At 36.4% G+C, this 22,071-nt stretch overlaps 1 protein-coding gene and 1 pseudogene across 2 annotated transcripts; one reads left to right on the plus strand and one right to left on the minus strand.

The window, feature by feature from the left end:
• Positions 1 to 775: 775 nt before the first annotated feature.
• slc6a16a (solute carrier family 6 member 16a) lies at positions 776 to 13,235 on the minus strand. 2 transcript variants are annotated; one of them, XM_043235897.1, is made up of 12 exons: positions 12,282 to 13,235; positions 8,081 to 8,312; positions 7,846 to 8,003; positions 6,829 to 6,955; positions 5,814 to 5,989; positions 5,466 to 5,576; positions 5,113 to 5,354; positions 4,238 to 4,418; positions 3,916 to 4,117; positions 3,670 to 3,829; positions 3,418 to 3,580; positions 776 to 2,639 (listed from the first exon to the last, which is right to left on the minus strand). In XM_043235897.1, the coding sequence occupies exons 2-12, from the start codon at positions 8,310 to 8,312 to the stop codon at positions 2,310 to 2,312; spliced, it is 2,082 nt and encodes a 693-aa protein (XP_043091832.1). In that variant the 5' UTR covers positions 12,282 to 13,235; the 3' UTR covers positions 776 to 2,309. The 2 variants fall into 2 exon arrangements, with proteins under 2 accessions (XP_043091832.1, XP_043091831.1); XM_043235896.1 differs by lacking the exon at positions 12,282 to 13,235 and adding an exon at positions 11,888 to 12,136.
• Positions 13,236 to 14,613: 1,378 nt separating this feature from the next.
• On the plus strand, positions 14,614 to 21,918 carry LOC122331634 (annotated as a pseudogene).
• The last annotated feature ends 153 nt before the right edge of the window (positions 21,919 to 22,071 follow it).

Raw genomic sequence — 22,071 nt, forward strand, 5'->3', positions numbered from 1 at the left:
TAAGAAAACGCTAACACAATAGATGTCTCAAACAGCGTAAAGACATTGACGTTTTTTTATGTAATCAATAAAAGCTTTTTTTAGGCGCTACATTCATCATGTAACCAACTCTTAATAGTACATCCCATTCGCAGTCGGTCACCTGTAAATAAAAGTTGTGTTTGGGCGCAGTTTCTCATCACGTGATCATGTGATGGCACCTGAGGGCCCCGCGTGAAAGTTTATGTGCGGTCTATCGCCACCTTGCGTTTACTACAGTAAAGATTGCAGATTGGAACAAGACTTGGCGATTCGTTATTAATGAATAGCTTACACAGTTTAATGCCAGATAACTAAAGATTTCATATAGCCTAATATAAATGGTTTTCAGGTCAAATTTGTATTTTTCATAATAACATACAGAGACATAATCAACCTGCCTATGCTTTTGAATGGTTACACGAACATTTTTTTTTTTGGTTGAGAATAAGGATTAAAATAGTCAGCTGCACATTTTTACTTCGTAGAGGTTGCTTTTAATGCACCACATATAATAAATATTTCACAATGTGCAACTATGCAGCCAAAATAAATGTTTTGAGGAAAATGTTTGTGCCTTACCCCCACAACATTATTACAGCATTTATTGCGGTTTCATTCTGCTTTCTATAAAATTTGCTCATGAAAATGATTTAATTGAACTTAAGTGAACTTATAATTTTTTATACACATGTAAGGACAGAAAAAAAAATGTTGGTAAACAACAATATTAATGAAACAAATATGCTGTCACATCTATGACCAAAGAATGTTTTATTTGGTACAGACTATATACAGTGATTTTTAGCATGGCACAAATTGTAATGGTTATTACAAAATATTGTTTTTTAACACACGTACACAAACACTTACTCTACATTATCCAAAAAATTCTGTATGTCATATTGCATTTTCATCAGAATTGAATGAATAAAAAGAATACTCACGAATGAAGAAAACATGCAAACACTTTATATAACGTAAAACAAACTCAAGCATGATCAAAGGCATAAATGTTTAAAAACAAAAAAAAAGCTTTCATGTTTAGTCTAATGACTAAAACCTTTCTTGATCAGTCTAAAATGTAGACTAAAATCTTTCTGGTCAGCCCGAGACGGACCAAAAGCTGAGCTTTCTCAGCCCTAATAAACATAAAAAGACCATGAAATATATTTGCATTCTGTAGCGTTTGTGTTCACACATCTAATTCAAGCTGAGGATCCGCATGGCACTCATTTATTTGAACTGCTGAGACATAGAAGAACAATGAAAACATATATGTAGGAGTGTGTGGGTGATGCTCAACCATGAGTTGTGCTTCTTGTTTGAAAAAAGTAGCTTTTAACCTAAAATTTGTGCAATCCTATGATCTGTCTATTAGAAACACTGTAGTATTTTAGTGTCACTGAAAACTACAAATTAATGAATGTACTTTATGTCTGATGTAACTATTTACATTTCCTTTAACCCTATTAATAACATAGAATATCTAGAGATGATGCATTATAACCAATTCCAGGCTAAAACCAGATTAATGTTAATGACTAATAGTTGCATACTCAAAGAAACCTTTAACCTCTAAATACCATTTCCTTGCAGAAAAGTATATAAAAATATTAGTATTCTAATAACACTTAAAAACATCTTCCACCGGCTACATTTTGTATGACATTAGTGTAATATCATGCTGTCCTTTGGAGAAGCTGTAATCTGATATAAATGTGTGTGTATTTATTAAAAAATTGAATGTACTCCCCCCTCAGGCCATGCAAGATGAAGATGAGTTTGTTTATTCATCAAAGCAGATTTAGAGAAATTTAGCATTACATTGTTTGATTGTAAATGTATCCTCTGCAGTGAATGGGTGCCGTCAGAATGGGAATTTAAACCATCGATTACAATGTCTCGTGAGGTGAAAAGCTGCGTGTTTATAAGAAAGGAATGAATGAAAATTATTTTAACTTTAATTCTGTTTTGAATTCCTTCATGTGTCGCATGGCCTGAGAGTGAGATTTCTGCTATCCCTTTAAGAGGCACTTTTGGCACAGAGCAATTCACTATGTACATGTAGGGATTCAAGATTCAAGAACAAAGAAATTCGGTGATTTGTGCATCCCTCTCAAATAGGGCCTTGACTGTCTAAAATGTTTCAATGAATGTTCATTAGCATAATGAGAATAAATGGAGTCCGCCTCCCTCCACTCCATTAAAAAATACTCCAATACTGATCAATAAATAGTCTTGTTTTCTGCTCAAACACCTGATTGATTCAATTTTGTCTCTGTGTTTCCTTACAGCCCAGTGTCTTCCTCTTCCTCTCCCTCTTCCTGTTGCGGGAGCAGCCTGTAGTGTTCAGCACCCAGTGGAAGGAAGGTGGAGCGCGGCCGGTTCCTGTCTTCGTCCAGTGGGGAGTGATGGTTATTCGGCTCTGGCTCAGCAGAATTGCATTTGGAGTATCGTTCTCTTGGAGGCTCAATCTCACCCTCCTCCACTGGTAGGCTCCGCCCCCCTCTGAGGAAGGAGAGCAGGTAGCCAACGGGCACGGGGAGAGATGCTACGATGATTAGCATGGAGAGCACGACCAGAGCCCATCCAGGATACTCAAGGCTAGTTTCGGATCCCTGAAAAAGAGAGATACTGTCACCACACATAATCTGCAGCAATACGACAAATGTTTTTGTTCATAGAATAAAAGACAACATCGTGGCCCCCTTGACTTTTATTTTACCCAACCATGCAATGTGCTTTTGAGTGGAAACGAATACCTTTTAGAATTACAATTTTTGATTTTTTTCTATTCATAAAAAACAACTTTTTTTTGTGTTTCCACAAATTTTTTTTTTTTCAACACTGATGATTTCAAATCAGCATACTAGGAATAAGGGATAACTTACATTTTAAAACATACCAACTTAGAAACAGCTGTTGTTAATGGTGATAATAATAATTCATATTTTTGATCAAACAAATGCGGTTGTAATGAGCCTCTTTTAAAAACATAATTTTGAACAGCAGCACAAGTGTAAAAATATATATACACAGGTCTGAAAAACATGAGTAAATGATGCCACTTATGATTTATTTGGCCCTTTAAAGGATTAGTTTGAACAAAAATGCTAATAATGTCATCAATTACTCACCCTCTTGTCGTTTCAAATCTGATAGGCCTTCATTCATTAATTTCTGGACCTTGACTTTGGTAGTAGCATTGCTGTCAGAAAGCGCTCAGATTTCACTAAAAATTCTTAATTTGAGTTCTGAAGATGAATGAAGGTCTTACAGGTTTGGAACAATATGATGGAGAGTAATTAATGACAGAAATTAAATTGAAATCATTCTTATTTCTTTTTTAGACAGTAGTTTGTTTATAATGGTATAATGGTATCTAGTGTATAATACCGTGGTGTGGTTCCAAGCTGTGTAAGTGGGCCGTTTGAAGACCATGCGGAGAAGACTAGCAGCCAGCAGTCCAACCATGCCGAGCAGACACACGTACTTCCACAAATATCGATAAATCACGGGAGGACGCCAGTGCAGCATCACCTCCACATCATCCAAGAAACTGGAGAACATCAAATACAGTTAGGACTTCACAAAAGACACAAACCATATTAACTCTAGACTAATCATCTTAGAAATCTATCCCCTCACCGATCAGCACCGTAAATCCAAGCCACGCTAATGGTTTCAAAAATCACGACGATGATCAGCGGTAGCGTGGCAGAATAGTCATCAAACATGGTCACAAAATAGTTGCCACTTCTCTGAGTGAACAGCAGGCCAATGAAGAAGCCCAGGATACAGCTACAGACTGCAAATTATACAAATTATACAACCACGTTATGTGACACGCATATTTACAGCCACGGCAAAATGTCCTTTAGTATTTGCATGTACCCGTCAGTATGGTCTTGTGGCGCCCCAGCACTCTGAAGTTGTCCATGAGTGGGGTGAGAATGCCCTGCATGGTGCCAAACATGGTGGAGAGGCCCAAATTCAGCAGCATGAGGAAGAACAAAGTTGACCAAAATGGACTTGCAGGAAAAAAAGCCATCGCCTCTGTAAATGCTATAAACGCCAAACCCGTGCCCTCCACACCCTTAGAGAGAATTAGAAACAGGAACAGCGTAAATGGACTCTCACAGCCAGAAACGATTTCATTACGACACATTTGGATGATGAATATGCACTGGAGCACACACATATATGTGAATCCCACCTTGCTCATTTCTCTTTCTAGGTCACAGTCAGTGATGTTTGACCCTAGCAGGCTTCCATAGTGGCTGTACCATTCTCTGTAGTCTTGAAGAGTCACTGATTTGGGATCTGAAATGTTGAACCATGGCCACCAATGCTCAGAAGAACCTGGCGATGCCATTCCTGCCATCCTGGCCACGTTACTACAGAGTGATATTAACAGTACATGTAATATCAAGGTTGTACTTTATTTTATTGTACGTGTACTTACTTGTACTTACAGTGTCAAATGTCAAATGTACTGGTAACATAAGATAACTGAATGGGGTTAGGTTTAGGGGTAGGTTCAGTGTTATTACTAGTCATTATCTATTTCTTGTAATTGCTATAATAAGTACATAGTATGAAGGAACGGGGCTGTAAAATAAAGTGCTACCAATATAAAAATAAAGAAATATGAAATTATTGTTAGTAACAGAGAAAAACTATGCACTGGATCTATTGTAGACACAGTACGCTCTACTAATATTGGCACCCTTATAAATGTGAGCCAAACTGGCTGTAAAAATAAATTTGTATCTTTATCCTTTAGATCTTTCATTCAAATAAATGAGGCTATCATTAAAGTAAAACAATAGGAAATGGGGGGAAATCTCATTATCTAATTGATGTTTTTATGAAGAGTTTCTAGTGGTGCCTATAATTGTAGCTAACATGCATTGGAGAAAACTTTCAACATATTTACTTCAATGAAACATTATAATAGCGATGATAGCACATCAAACAGCGATGTGTGTCCTTATTATAACCTTATTATAAATTAGGGGGAGAAATTGAAAACAATTATATTTTCAAGCAAAAAAAGTAAGAAAATGAACACAGATTCTGAGAACTTACGTTGCGACACAATCCAGAGCAATGTTCTTAGCTCTGAAACCGAGGACCACAAAGACAACCAGAGAGGCCAATACTGAGGTCATGAAGTTGATGCTAGACACCATGATGGCGTCCCGGTGGCAGTTGTTATGCACAGGGTTGTAGGATGAGTAAGCGATCACAGAGCCGTATCCCAGACCCAGTGCAAAGAACACCTGTGTAGCAGCCTGACGCCACACCTGCACTTCCCCCCAAATCTCCAGCTGATAAAGACAGAGAGAAATACACTATGATTACGCAATCCGATTTAGATATTGCATTTGACGTGCTTTTCAGTTGCACTTTCTGAGAGTAGTGTGAGCTCTTGTTGTCACCTTGGGATAAAACATATATTTAATGCCGTCCATAGCGCCGTCCAACATGAGCCCTCGGATTAGAAAACAGATCAGCACGGCGTAAGGAAACACAGAGGAGAAATACATCACCTGGAGAAAAGAGGAGACAAATCATTACTTTTTTAAGAAATGTCTGCTGATTTGGCAACACACTGTCCGTTCACGGATAATAAAACAACACAAAAATAGTGAAACACTAACATTGCAAAAATATGGCTTGATAAAATGATTTTTTACTTGAGGTTAGGGGATAAACAATATCATAAACAATAAATAAACAGTAGATGTACAAGAAAAGTCTCCACCATGATAGAGTGCATGCCGTACCTTGGCAGAAGACTTGATGCCTTTGATCATTGCGAGACACACTATAGCCCAGGCTGCAAGCAGGCAACCAGTCATGATGGGGTTAAACTCTCCTGACTGGTCTATGGAGTCGGAGATATCCAGAGCCTTTCTGAACCAGAAATATGAGGTAGGAGAGCTTGACGCACATTCCTTCACTAAGACAGGAAGATGAGATGTGTTACAACACAGCCGTACGAAAAAACCCTTTATATCAAAGTCACGCAATATACAAAGAGTATAATTATCAGGGATGTAGCGAGTAACTGACTAGTGGAGTGCTCATTAGTAGATTGCTAACACTATTCAATTTTTTTCCATATTTGAATAGAAATAGGCCTCTGCCCTTAGGCAACAACAAATGTATTCTTCCACTGAACCCTTGACCTAATGTTTGAATGCAGTAGGTTTTACTGAAAAAAACTGATGTTTTTATTACAGCATACTGTGAATTAAAATTTCCTTAACTGTTTTAATTCTGTTTTTATTTATTAATAAATCCTTTACTTCTTCTACTATTCAAGAGTTTGAGATCATTTTTTAAGTCTTATGCTCACCAAAGCTACATCTATTTAAAACATACAGCAGTGCAATATAATTTAAAATCACTGTTTTTATGTATTTTACGGTATTTTAATATATTTTAATGTGTAGTTATTAAAGGCATTTTCTGCAGCCATTTTTATCATCAAGAAATCATTAAAATATGGAGATTCACTGCTCAAGAAACATTAAATCATATTATAAATTTTTCAAACATTTGTGATGCGTTATATTTTCGAGAAAAACTGCTTATTTTCTGAACAATTTTTGTATCAGAAATACCTTTGCGGCCATTTTTGATCGATTTAATGCATTCTTGTTGAATAAAAATATGAATATATTCACAAACACAAAAACTTTTTGACCTCAAACTTTTGAACAGTAACATGGTAAGAAACTAATAATATGTGTACTACAAAATAGCCATTTCATGAGATGTTTGTGAGCAACGTACCTGTCTGGTTTGAGATCATGTCTACAGGACACTGTTCCCATGGCAATGGATACTGGAATGAATTGCCCATATAGAACAGAGACCAGGCAATGATCACATTATAGTACAGGGCCACGAAAAAACAAACCTGAGAAAAACAAGAGCAGCATGAAAACGCCTGTGTAGATGTATTTTTCTAAACCATACAGAAAGTCAGAAAATAGTCACTGTCCTTATCTTTACTGATTCTGTTACTGAAAGACAAACTCGGACAACCTCACTTATCGTGTAAGATACCAACATCATGGAACTTCTGCCATATGGTCTTACTGACAATCTGATACAGTTATCATACAAGCACACAGGAAATCCTCTTATATTCTCATACGGAGAAGAAAAACTCCCACTCCTCACACACAAACATAGACTATATATATCAACAATGTATGTATACGCTGCAGCTATTTTTGTAACACTCCTCACAACAGTGAAAACCTAAAAAGCTGGCCGTGTTATTTAAAGGCGTCTCAGAATAAAACGGACGCTTTTGTTTTGACAATTCCACCCGGCATGGCACAAATATTTTCTCTAGATTTTCTAATTTTATTACATCAGCCACAAAATACTTGTGGCTTCTTCACCTGTGTGCAGACAGGTCCAAATTTCCTGCTGCAAGTGATCTGGGGCTTTACAGAAGCTCCCATAAATCCCATAAACCGAGTAAAAAGAATGCCATGTCATGTAACCACCAGACAAAACATGACACCGTTCAACTTGTTTTAAATATAAACTCATCAGTAATATCAACACAGCATTTTAGGTCTACGTCTGTCATAATGTGTACTATGCACTAGCAAAATTGGGCATTTAGTTTGTTTATGTGTGTGTGAATATGTAAATATGTGTGTATATACATATACAATCTACATATGTATATTGTCGTGCATATGTATACATAAGCTCAATGCTATAATGCAATAAAATCATTTACTACTAACTACTCAAATACTTGTTATTCTCATATAGGGAGTGTTTTACCATGCAGCTGGAATAACCGATCCCGGCGAGGCGAGGCGAGATGTGTTTCCAGACCCCGATGCTGCCCTGACGGATGCTCTGCCCGGCCGCTAGCTCCATGAAGAACAGAGGAACCCCGATAACGAGCAACAGCATTACATACAGTAACATAAAGGCACCTGAAGACAGAGAGTGTGAGATTACGTTAACAAACATTTCATTTTCACACACGCATGCAATGAACACAAGTACCCACCTCCTCCATTTTGGTGGCAGAGATAGGGGAACCTCCAGACGTTGCCCAGGCCGACGCTGAAGCCCACCTGAGCGAGCACATACTGCAGCTTACTGTCCCACGCTGGCCTGTCGTCCTCCGGCCCATCAGCTCCCGCAGACCCCTCTTCATCTGCCGCCACCAGAACCATGTCTGATCGACTCTCGGCCAAAACACTGCCATCCTCATCACTGGGCAACGGCAGCTTCTCCATCTAGAGAAGACACAGCATTTAGAGGTCACGAGATAATACGAACGATGACCAGTCAGTCTTATTTTAGTATCATTCATATACTAATATTATAAATTAGATTTTATTTTTATATTTTTTGTAATTTTTTTTGTGTTTGTGTTTCTATTTTGTGTTTCATTTCAGCTATTTTACTACATAAACTTAATTATTTTAGCTATATCAAAATTTTTGTTGCATTTTTTATCTTTTCATTCCTTTTATTTCAGCTTTATGTCTGAATGAAATACTTTTATTTCAGTTTTAGTTACCGACAACAACACTTCCAGCTTCCAGCGTAGCTCCTTGTTTTAACCACCTTGGATAAAATGGTGAAGCGGTTCTAATGTTATAATGTTATAATGTTCCTTTCAGGTTCTCAGCAATTACATTGTCAATAGAAGGTCTAAAACAGTGACATACAAGAGAAAAGAATACGTTCAACGTGATTTTTACAGTACACGAAAACAAGCACACCCGTTTCACAGAAAACCACGGGAACCGCTAACCCACTATTTCTCTTTATCTGTCTCTCCTCTCCGCTGTATTTACTTCTCTCGTTTTTTCTTGGACTCTCTCACTCTTCCCTGGAGAGAAGTGAAAGGATTCTTTGTTTTCTTTGTGTAAGTTGGAGTGAGTAAAGTCAAAAAGTCAAGGCCAACTTGCCATCTCTCTCTTTCCCTCCAGCTATCACTGTTCTTCTCACTTCAAGGTAAACAGAAGATTATGGTGTAGAATGTGCACCACTGAGAGCAGAAAACCAGAGCGAAGAGAGCATGGAAAGGCTAAATCAATCAGTTAGCCTATATGATCTACATGTCCATGTACTTGTTTAATACAGCATAATGCTTAAAAAGACATTTAATCATTTGTTTAAATCTCTTCTTTTATTAATATAAAATTATTATATATTTTTTTAAGGCGTACAGTCACTAACCCCTTCTGTATATCTAAATCTCTTTATCTTAGAAATAATCCAGACATTCTCCAGTGGAGATAAAGCTCAGCCGAACACAAGCGACAAATAACAAACATAAAAGTGCGTATTTCAAAATGGTGGCTTATAGTCTTGTTTCTTTTACAAATAACAAATGTTTGCATAAAGATCGGGCCAAATAGTTTAAAGTCAACAGAAGGCGACCACAACTACAGCCCGCAAACATAATTCTAGCATGGGAGTCCGGTTCAAAACTAATTTTTACAAAAACTGTATTTTACATGAGATTTAATAAACATACAGAGGCCCTCCTTGAGATTGTGAAACACACAACCAGGCATGTACGAGAATATTTAGGCTGGTTAATTGCTGTTTATTTTCAACTGTTAGAAATCAAGAAGCTCTTTGAGTCGTAGCTTGTTTCCAAGCTAAGGCTCCAGAGAGATGGGAACTTACATAATGTCTGGAAATAAATAACAGTATGAGAAGCGGAAAAAATAAAACAACTGTAATAGAAAAATACAAAAGAAAAAAAGTATTCTACGTTAATATCTATTTATATTCAAATATATTTTTATTTTTGTAAATATATATAATATATATAAATATAATATATTTTTGTAAAAGTATATAATAAATAAAAAAGATAGAAAAGAAACAGAGCAAGCTAGTGTTAGACCACTTTTGTTAATTGTATGATAAATAAAAAGAAAAGGAAAAGACAGAATAGAAAAATTGAATTTAATATTGAATAAATATATTTTCAAGTTAACTTTTCAATAATTTTGGTTAATAATTCATAATTTATAATTCAATGCTTTTCAATGTATAGCTGGGTCTGTGTGCATGAAAATACATGTATATAGTTGCCTTTATGCTTCATGAAAGGGGATCATCATATTTGCAGGTATTAAAAGGGTTTAAAACGTTGAAAACCCCTGAACTGGGGCGTAACATAAAGTCATGCGTCTACATACAGTTTCACGGCTAAAGAGGCCATATGGGTAAACGTTGACTTGAAAGAGTCAAGTCTAGCACTATTTACCCACCGCATGAAGAAGGACCCAGCTCAGGGATCTAGTATAGTAGTAGTAGTATAGATGTTAATGCCATATCAGCATCTGAGGCTACAACGTTACAGAAATAAAATATAATGGTAAAAAAAAAATCTCACTAAACAAGTCCTAAAATGAGCTTACTACATAAAACTGTTTACTTGCATTACTTCAAATGGGACGGTCCAATAAATATATGGGTATTCCTCTGGGATCTATGCACTCTCCACTGTGAGAGTGGAAAAGTACAGATGTCCAGATCCCTCTCTTTAGCAAAGACTGAGTGAGAGAGCATGTGAGAGAAGGAGAAAGAGGTGTGTTGCTGCGTCAGAGCTGAGTGACCGACAGGCGGACTTTGTGAGGTGGAAAGTTGTCAAGGTGTCCGATGCCTCTATGATGATCTTGTGACAGGGGAAAAGTAAACATCTCGTCTCTCTCGTGTCTCTTTGCCCTTGCATGCCTAGGTAGCTGTTTGGCGCGACAACTCTGCCAATTACACAATAAAAAAAGACAAAAGGCTGACCGAACCTAGTGGGAAAGTGAACAGATTTTTGTTAATCCTCCAAATGCCTTTTCTACGAGTGCCAGTGACCTTCCCACTCAACCGGTTATTTGATTGGCTGTGCTATTTTTCTGTGCCAGTCTCATTTCGTTTATGGGACAGCGCATGACAACGCATGACTATGCAGGTAGACAGTATCAACAACGCTGACTGAAATATCTCTCGCTGTCATTATTTCTCTCATTGTTTACATACGTCTGATTAAAAGAAGCTAACTTTCATTTGTGTTTCAGGGTAAGAAAGATAAGAGACAATTTCACATAAAAACGTTAAGATAAAACAAAACGTTTTTAGTCTGCAACAAAAGCTGGCCGTTAATCTTTTTAAAAAATATATATGATTTATGTTTCTGAAACTGTACAAATTATTAATTTATTTACTAATTGCTTGATATTTGGAAAATGTTTATACATAATCCATGTTTTTCTAAATAGTGCAGCGTTTTGGGTCAACCTCAGCTGCTTTTACTGTGCTATATAAATATACATTTTGACCGGAAGTTTAAATTAAAACGCACAATGTTTATATTTGTCTGAAATCTTTAGCAACATCACCAGCTTGGTGCAAATCTGGCAGCTGACGGTATTTTAGGGACATACCATTCCAACCAACCAGGAATAGCCTATAATACATTACACACCACCAATGCTTTGCACTCATTGTTTCAGCCTGTAAATAAACTGTAAATACTAAGTAAAGTAGAATAAATCACAGAGCCTATATACTTCATATATTAAAGACCGAGACCAACGACTGCGTTAGAACTTTTATGCAAAGTCTCAAATGCAATAGGACATAACGTGTTAAGTTTCTTACGCGTTTGTCGGTAGAGGATGGCAACGAAATAGGAACTTCTAAGGTAATGCATCCGACTCCTATCCACACGGGCACGAATGTTAAGGACTGGCTTTTTTGCAAGTCCTTAACAACTTGCGATTCAGTTGAAAAGTAATCGCTTGCAGCGTAACCTATGAGAAAACTTGCAGCAGTTCTTTTTGACTCTTACCTTGCAGTCCGTTTCAGGGGGAGTTGCCCTGTAGTAGGTTTTTTTTTTTGGCTTAAACCGCTAATCTTCTACTGGCAGCCTCTGTGTTATCGATTCGGCTAAAGAAAATCCCGTCGTGCAATATTTGTACCCCGCTCTTGGGGATCGCCACGTTGGAGGGCTCGGCTCCTAATGTACAACTTTGGTAAAAGGCAAATGTAACGCCAGACCCTGACGTTGTGTCGGGTGCTCTGTCATTGGAGAACAACTCGTGAACTTTTTTACCTATGTTGTAACGTGCCCTCCCCCTTCTTGACAGCTCTTTGTGTCACATTACAGAACACGCGGAGCTCCCCTTTTGGGGTCTGCATTCTCTTTAACATCAAAACAACGACGAACATAACAATATACCCACCCGTGTGAACACCTACGGAGCTGCGAGTGCGTAGAGTTCATTGAAGTGATATTAAATCACGTCGGGTGCTGCTGTGGACAGTTAAATGAGGATCGTGCACGGTAACGCGCGAGCGCTAAGCTCCACCTCGCGCCACGCCTCTTGTTTATATTTTGAACGAGCACATTGTTGTTCGTATGCGTCGAGAGACTGTGGAAAGTCAGTGGGTGCGCATAGATACCACATCTGTTACACGAGCACAAGTTAAGTAGTTCTTGCATGAAGGCACGTTGACAGGCCTGCGTTACGTAACAAAACTTTTTTTTTGCCAAGTAGGCCTTCGCACTTTTTAACACGCGAGGGCGCAATTGCCTTACCTAAATTTATAAAGAGTATCTTATTATCGCTATCGTTGTTCTTTACTGGACGCACTTATACAGATACGGGCATAATTCTGTATTATTTTGGGGTGCTACCCCATGCCTTGGATAAAACTGAAAGGCTGACAGCGCTGGAGATTTAAACTGAACCGAATCTTTTGAATCCTTCACTGACTCGTTCAGCCTTTTATGCAGGCACTGCTTTCCACTGGTTTGCGTTCATTCGCTTGTGACACAAACAAGCCCACTAGAAGGAGCTAACTTAGTTTGAAACTTGGTTAAGTTGTACGCGGTGTCATTATGTTTTTTCTTGCACCTTGTCGTTTAACAAAAGTGTAGGGAATCCTAGCTGATTGGTATGAGCAGAGGACGACGGCGCAAACAAAGATACAGGTTTGCAGTATTGTGATAAATGGACAGAGCTAGATTAATTGTAGTCCTTTACTGATTCCAATTTACGTGACAACAAGTTTGTAACCTAATCTATTAAGTATTGAAATCATTATTATTATTATTTTTTATAGGATTAATGCATTAAATATTACATTAAATGCTTTCCACGACGTTCCCAAATAACGTTGTTATTTTAGGTTTTAATGAAAAGTTGGTAATTAATTAAATAATAAAAAAATTCATTTTCAAATGACATCAATCAAAATACAACACTTAACCTACTAAAAATGAAACCAACGTATGCAAGTGTAATATTTCTTCAAGTAAATATATTAGGTGAGGATGTTTAGATGACATGCCTGCATAACATATAGGTAAGAAATGATGTGAATCTTTGCATTTTAATGTATTTAAAAAAGACAAAAGCCATTAAAAACTATAGTGGGTAAATAACACAGTGAGTGGTAATGAAAATAAAATGCATGTGTTCATTACTGGTTGATGCAATGTTCAATTTTTACAACTGAAAGGGTTTGTGTAAATTCATATTTACATAAGATTATTAACGAAAGATCATTTAAATTTGATTAAGAGAAACTAGAAAGAATGAATAAATTATGGATAATTTATTGCTTTTGTGTAATAATATGTAATCAACAACAACAACATTTTTTAAATTTAATTTAATTGCAAGTACTTATGTAATTCAGATTACCTGTAATCAGTTGCTACCCAGTTCTGAAAATAGAAATTGATGAAAGACTGTACTTTCCACGGGCTGAATGTATGAAAAAAGGCCATAGAGTGTGACATCATATCCTGTTTGGTGTCCTAATAAATTTAGCACATTTTCGCGGTAGGTGGATATAAGCAAGTCGTATTGAGTGAATCATTTAATTATTTACTTAACCTGTTTACTAAATACAAATAAGTTGTCAAAAATCTATTTAAAGACTGCATTGCTCAATTAATCGCTTTATAGATTGAAAATGCAGAATGGTGCTTTGACTGAGAGGAAATTCAGGCACAAAAAGTGCCATGTGAAACTTAATTCACAGTTCCTGCTGGGATGAACAGCATTTGTGCTCTACTTGGCAAAGAATCCGAGGCAATAGATAGCATTCATATCAAAATGACACAGTCACTGTAAGTGAGAGGTTATGTAAGTGTGGGAGTGTATTTTTATTTACTTTGTGTATATTTTGTGAAATTCTTCTATATACATTTTATACCTCTTATATACTAATGTATTCATATCTAATAATAGCTGCCATTTACAATTTTTTTTGCAGAAATTTTCCAAAAACTGAGCAAGCTACAGAGTTTTTATAAGAATAACAAATGCTTCATAACGATGAGATATGATTGTTTAAAAATGAAAACAACAACAATGCATTACTAATACAATCTATGCATCAAAAGTGTTGCAGTAAGATAATATCAAGTCTAAATGTATTGGGTGCTGACAGCAAACACTGCATAAATTGACCTAGACTCAAGAAAGTACTTCAAATAGCTTCAGCACTGAGCTAACATCATTTCTTTACACCTGTGAGTGACAGGAACCGTGGAAGAGAGAGAAAAAAAAAAAGAAAGAGGGAGGGCATGAGAAGAATGACAGATCTAGACAAACAAGCTCAGCCTGAACACACTGCATTGAAGCAGTGACCGATGCACTGCTGAAGACTCTGTGGCTCTGTGAGTATTGCATTTATGTGTCTTTACGTATGAATACATACGTTTATGGATGTTTTACACTTTTTATATTTTCTATAATCTAATTTGGGGTTCTCAAAGTTTCTTACAAAAACCTTATCTCTGTGAAGATCTGATGTGTTTATTGTCTCGCAGAGGAATGTAAGAGGAATGCAGTCATCAGAATGTAGTAACACACTTCCACCCATGTTTCTATGCACCTTCATATCCTGAAACTCAGGAGAGAGAGAGAGAGAGAGAGAGAGAGAGAAGAGTCCAGGCTTTCTTCAAGTTAAACAGATCAACTTGTTTTTCTAGTTCTTGCATTTCTCTATTAGGTGTAAACAGAAGATGTGACAGAAGGAGGTGTACGCATCTAACACACGGTAAGACTTTTAAACTAGCCATTTATTTCTTTATACTAATGCCACGGAAATTGACATATTAATTCTAGCAATTAAGAGAACAGGTGTATTATGATTTTACGGTCACGTGCAGATGCTGATTGCGATGCACTTTGGTAACAAATGCTTTACCCTGAAGGATTGGAAAGTATTCACTCGTCTATAGCAATGTTCAGTGCATTGTAATCTCATATCTAAGAGCTATATTTTGTGTCTTGTACCTATTCTTTGGCAATACAATGACAGCGTGGATTCAGACAAGTTCTTGAATAGATCTCTGCTAATAATAGCAGCTGTGCTAGAAATCCTGGTTATATGCTGCCACTCCTCCTAAACAACACAAGAGTGTTTAGTCAATGCAGTGATTTGGACGCGGTGATTGTGTTGGCTTCTTGGAAATTTTTACTTTCAGGAATGTAGTCAGGGTCCAAAGATCTGAGACCACATTGAAAAGCAGGAGTTCAAAATCTAATTTAAACCTTGAAATAAAAAGGATTTTAAAAAATGAAATTAGGAGTTATTATGACATGAAATGGAAAACAAATGTTTTAGATTCTACACTATGTTTAGGTCATTCATGACTGACATGTTCATGCTATTTTGTATAGACAGTAAGATGTACTGGCTTCAACTGAAGCATACAGTGCTCTACGGATCATCTCAAATCATGCTGAGGAACACGATCGCTCAATTTTGTACGAACCTTTTTTTTTTTTTTTTTGCAGTCTATTGTCTGTGTTATTTCTTTTATTTATTTCCAACCATTAGTGCATTTTGTAAACTGCTTGTCATACAAGGCTGTGGGGATACCGAAGACATCGTTTTATTTATTTATTTATTATTCATGGAATTTATTTTTTATAGCTGAAAAATACATACAAAAAATGTTTTTAAGAAGGGGAATGTAAATGATGAATTGTACATTTTAATGACTGTAATTATTGTTTTTTTTAATTTTAACATTAATAAATGTTAAAGAGATATTCAGAGACTGAATATGTGATCCTAAAGATCTGACAGACGTTTATTGGTTTCTGCTAGTCAGAGGCCAAAGCTGTGACTGAGCTAATGTGCAGTAATGTATTGGTTATGCATGGAATGTCAACCTTCTTTATCCCAGAGTCTTAAACAACGACGGAGTGAAACTCTCAAGCAATCCTGCCAAGACCAGATTTACAAAAAAGCCATTCATTGAGTTTGTTTGGCAAAAAAAGAAAAATCTGAACAGGCGTGTCTTAATTATAGGGAGTTGTGGCAGCCCAAGTCCTAAAGCTTGTTTTATTAAACCATTAAACCATATAAAGAGATTCTCTCAGGCTGCTTGGCATAGTCGTCTCGCCTTTTTTGTCTGCCTGCCAGCTCAGTTGAATGAAATTCTGTCTTCAGTTTCTAATGTTTTCTCCCTAATAGTCCACTACCCAATAATGCTCAATGATAATCGCGTTGTGGTAGCATAATACTGTTTAACTGAAAGTAGAGTCCCACGTAGAGTGGTGACCAAGCAACTGCAGATGTAATTGAAGTAGATATTGAATTTGTTCTCTTAAAGGCATTTAAATGGTTTTGTTGTAATTGTGACTCATCGGTGTACCAGGCTTGACATTGACTGTGTGTGTGCAGGTGACCAGGTAAACCTGTCCATCTGATGAATTTTTATGAATGTTTTTTGTCTCTTCCTTTTTCATCATTTCACTCTGTAAGATGGCTGCTCCCCCAGTTATCCCCAGGAGACAGTCTAAGTCTACAAAAGACACAACTGCTAACTCGCATCCCATAGGTATAAATGCATGTGTGTATTGTATGTGTTTATTTTCTGTTTGTCTGTTTAATGAAATTGATACGTAATGGCAGCACATGTTTTTGACTATTTATGTAAATCCACACAAACATACGCACACAATGTATTGGTATTGGTGGTTTACGGGGATTCTCTATAGGCGTAATGTTTTGGGGGTTTTTTACTGTACAAACTGATAAAACAATGAAATTTAGTACGTTTTTTAAGCCTTTAGGCAGTGTCCTCATAAACCCCCTGTACTTTGTAATTATATATGTGTATATAATTATATATAAATAGAATATTTCATTGCTTTATATTTGCTTATCTTAGTAAATGGAGGAGACAGAGTGAAAACAGATTCACATCTGATGCATGCACAGAGAGAAGTTGTAAGTATAACTGTTTAGAAACTGCTTCTTGTATAGAATGCAGACGTGAAAAATTATAACTCAGTTTTGTAATGGCGGAGACCTGGGCTAGTTGTCACACTTGTGAATATTTCTGAAGGTTATTTATTTTTTGTTATAAAAGATATTAAAATTAGGTGCTTAGACCTAATTTTTAAAATATTTTGTAGTTATTTTGAACATTACTGTTCAGAAAAGTTCACATTCACCTTTGCAAGTTGTCACTTTAAAACCTGCCATTAAACATATACTATACAATAATCAGCAAAACAACAAATATAAAAAGATAAAGCAATTCATAAAAATGTAAAAATTATTGTTAAAAATATGAAACTATTGTTTTATAATTAAGTGAAAAGACTAATGAAAGTGCCACTGCGTAGCACTGCATTTTTGTAACTGGACTTATTGCTTAAAAGCTTACTTTTTTTTATATCCCACTCTTGTAGGAGTTGGTGAATCACTGTTTTGCTGATGTGGAGCATTTTATGGCCCGTCTGCAGGAGACAGCAGAAGCTAAGAACATTGTAGAGCAACAGATCATTAAAAAAAACAGCAAGAAGGATGATAAGAAAAGCAAGAAGAAGAAAAAACAGTTTGGTGAGAGAGATGCCCCTGATGACCTCCACAAATCACAAGGCTACATAATCATAAATCTTAAACATCTATGTTTGTAGACGGCCCTCTCATACGAACGGTGATCCCACCATCAGAACAAGAGTTTGTGGATGTTCTTCAGAAGATTAAATATTCTTTCTGTCTACTGGTAAGGTGACAAATTCAACAAATCTTTCTAAATCTTGCATTTTATTCTCTTTTTTATCTTTATCTATTTCAGTTTTGTTTGGTAGTAGAGCAGAAATGAATAACGAGAACTATGCTTCACCAATGTGTATGTCTGTGTAATAGGATCGCCTGAAGACGAAAATCTCAGAACCAACCTCAGAACAACTCTTACACCATGTATTCATCCCATTGCAACTGGTAAGAGTATTACAAACCAAACACAGCAGACATATAGAGAAAAGCACCAATTCAAAATCTGTTAGAATATTAGAACATAGAACTGGCAACCTAGGCATAACTTTGTCTAACTTTAATTTAGAAGAGAACAGAGGCTACCGCAGAGTAAGGAAAGAATTTGTAGTCGCCATATGGTGTGTATGTTTCGTTGTATGTTCACCAGATGGTAAAGACCACAGGTGGTCCTGAGTTGGCAGCAACAGTGTCCAGCCCCGCTATGACCAGTGGAGCAATCTCCCTACTACAGAAGAACCTTAATGAGCATGAGAAACCACTGTGGAAGTCACTCGGCCCAAACTGGACCATGCCATAGTCAGTAACAAAACTGTAGATTTTAAATTTGAGTGCAAAATATAGTATTAGAATAAATGACTTTGAGTTTGAACCTCACTTATAAATTAATAGTTCACCCAAAAATGCACATTCTGTCATTATTTACTTATATATACTTATTATAAACTTTCTTTCTTTTCTTTGCAAAATACAAGAAGATAACAAGTTGCTCTTTTATGCTAGAGCAAAACAGGCACTATTTTTTAAATCAGCACCCCAAAATGAATAAAATGCAAGTATTGGATTTAACTCAGCAAATATGACGCAGGGTGGTGTAGTATTATATTTCATGGAAAAGGAGTATTTTGCAAAGGTAAGGCTTTAACTAATAAAGATCGGTAAGTTGACTCCATTGTGTGTTTATCAGCTCTCAACTTAGCGAGACAGTGCCTCAATACACACCTGTCTTTCTGGATGGCTGGCAGCCAATGGCCACAGATCCTCACGGACAGCCCTTCGAGGACCCCATAGAGTCCCAGCACAGACATGAAGCCCTCATGCAGACTCAACAGGTATAAAACCTATCAAAACACTGATATAAACACAGCCACAATACAAACGCACCTTCAGTTCCTTCCCTTCTCGTTCCACAGGTCATTGATCAGGCGCGTCTAGCTGTATACCAGGAACACGACGGGTTAGTATTGACCAGTCAGCTGTGTGTCTTTGTGATGCCACTTTGCTTCATTGTGATTTTGGTTCAGGATGGAAGACTCCCTGCCTCCTCACGAAGAAAGGCTGTACCGTTGCAGTTATGACTTTGTGGCGAGAAACAGTAGTGAACTCTCAGTATTACATGGAGAAACCCTGGAGGTATCTTGCAAAGGCACACGCTCAAGCGATCCTTCCCTGAAAATGCTATTTTGCCATAATAGGAATCAATTATATAATACCAATTGACAAACACTTTGTCATTTCCTTTTTGTCTTAGGTGTTAGAGTCATCAAAGAGATGGTGGAAATGTAAGAATGAATACGACCAAATTGGTTTCGTTCCACATAATATTCTCGAGCCAATCAATCACGCAGAAGTCGACTCTTCCAACGTAGTGTGCGCGCAACCAGTCTATGGTAAAGGCATCATGCACTCAGATGTGTAATCAGCAACAAACCCGCATGCTAATTCACAAACTAATTCCTATCATATTTTCATAGAAAGCTCCTATTCCTCCCCCGGGAGGAGGCAGAGCCTCGTGTGTTCTGCCCAATTCCACAGGCAAAAATGCTTTCACACCTGATCCACGCCCCACAGTATGCCACCAATTGGAGACGACGGAGATAAAGGTATTGTTTTTTTTACAACGTTATTGGTACATTAGTCACTTCTAACTATTTAATAAATGCCTTTTATTCAAAGTATGATTCCAAAGACAATGCTTCTGGAGTAAAAGTCAAAGGCTAAGTTTATGGAGGATGGTAACGTCATTATTAGTGTTGTATGCAGTCAAATACACGGCTTACTGTCCTTCTGGAAGTGACTTTGTGTTTTATTCATAAACATATGACAGATTTTTTTTGATGTGGAATACTTGCTTTTGATTGGTCTGTCAAGGTTTGCAAGGTTTACCAAACTGTATGTTTGATGCAATATCCCATATTATAACACTATGCTAGTTTAATGCATTCTGTGGATTATTTTTTCTTCACTATTATAAACTATATTCTAAACTTTTTTTTTTTAATTATTCTTCATTATTTTGGCTTTATTTATTTAATTGAATAGTTTTATTAATATTTTAATTTAGCTTAATTTTTTTCTATTTTTATTCAATGAAATTTGCTATTGAGTTTTGCCATTTTATCAGTTTCATATATAGCTTTAACTATTTTTTCATGTGTGATCCAGGGTCACATATATTATATCAGAGATATCATATATTGTAAATGTTAACATTTAAAATGCATATTTTATGTGATTTCTTACTGTAATATTTATATGTGTTAACAGTATTTTTGATGAATGATGAGCTCTTGCAACGACTGGCCAATGGTAAATCAGCATCGATCGCCCAGTGGTAATTAACAAAGCAAATGAGACCACCGCCCGCTGGACTATCACTCCCCTCCAGCTGAGGTTCAGGGGTGGCTCAGTGCCAAAGGCTTCCATGATTAGTGAGTAAAATACACACATCCCAGTCTGGAGCTGAAACTGACATAAGACCTCTGCTCATGTTGTAATCTCTATCTGTTTCTCAGCACTGTACAGAGTCTCGGTGTCCTAACGGGAGCCCAGCTCTTCTCTCTGAATAAGGATGAGCTGCGTGCCGTTTGTCCAGAAGAGGAACCAGAGTCTACAGTCAGATCATGGTGCAGAAAGCACTGCTGGAGGTAAATCACACTCTCAGACACATTCTCGCAAAATACCTCTCATGCCTTCTCTTTTTCCCCTCCGGCAGTTTCAGTTGTCAGACCTTAGTTAATAGAAAAGGGCTCCTCTTTCAGTCAACTTCGACTGGGGAATGTAACTGTGGACATTTATCGACAAAAAGTTCTCTCTCTGTCTTTAATTTTAGGTTTAAAAGAATATTGAAAGAAAATCTCTCCCTCTCTCTCTCTCTCTCTCTCTCTCTCTCTCTCTCTCTCTATATATATATATATATATATATATACTGTATATATATATATATATATATATATATATATATATATATATATATATATATATTATTATGCGTGTGTGTTTATATATACATAATATACACAGTACATGGACATTACATATTATGTGAACAAAATTAATTCCATTTATATATAATATAGACATTTTATATATATATATATATATATATATATATATATATATATATATATATATATATACACACACACACACACATTATGAAGAACTTTAAGCAAAGCATTTTTAAATGCTGCATCAATGTGTCAAAACAGTATAAAAGTCATTTTTCAGAACACTTCGTTGACATATATTTGAACAACACAGGCGATTGGGATATTAGCAGAAATAAATGATCACTGACTTCTTGTCTGTTTTCTTATTGCTCTGTTTCAGGATAAGAGGAAGGCCACTGAGTTGGAGGCCATAATGAAGAAACAGAAGATGAAAGTTGATCTGAAAGCAGAGGGTGGAGAATTTTAACGGATATCACTTTCACTCACACATTCAGACAAGCATTTATGCTAAAGCTTTAACAGACAGGTGTGGCATGAATTAAGATCTATTTAACCATAATATTTGCTTGTTTTATGTCATTGCTAATAAATATGGATCATTACCACTCATCATTTGGAAATCAAACCTGTATATTCCTTTATGTATTCTATTTTAACTATAAATAAAATAAAATAAAATAAAATACTGCTTGTATTTATATTTTAATGGTATTGGGTTTTTTTTCTTAAATGTACCTCATAATGCAACTGTACACAACCTTTC

The sequence above is a fragment of the Puntigrus tetrazona genome, chromosome 3 (assembly GCF_018831695.1).
Source record: "Puntigrus tetrazona isolate hp1 chromosome 3, ASM1883169v1, whole genome shotgun sequence".
Taxonomy (NCBI): Eukaryota; Metazoa; Chordata; class Actinopteri; order Cypriniformes; family Cyprinidae; genus Puntigrus; species Puntigrus tetrazona.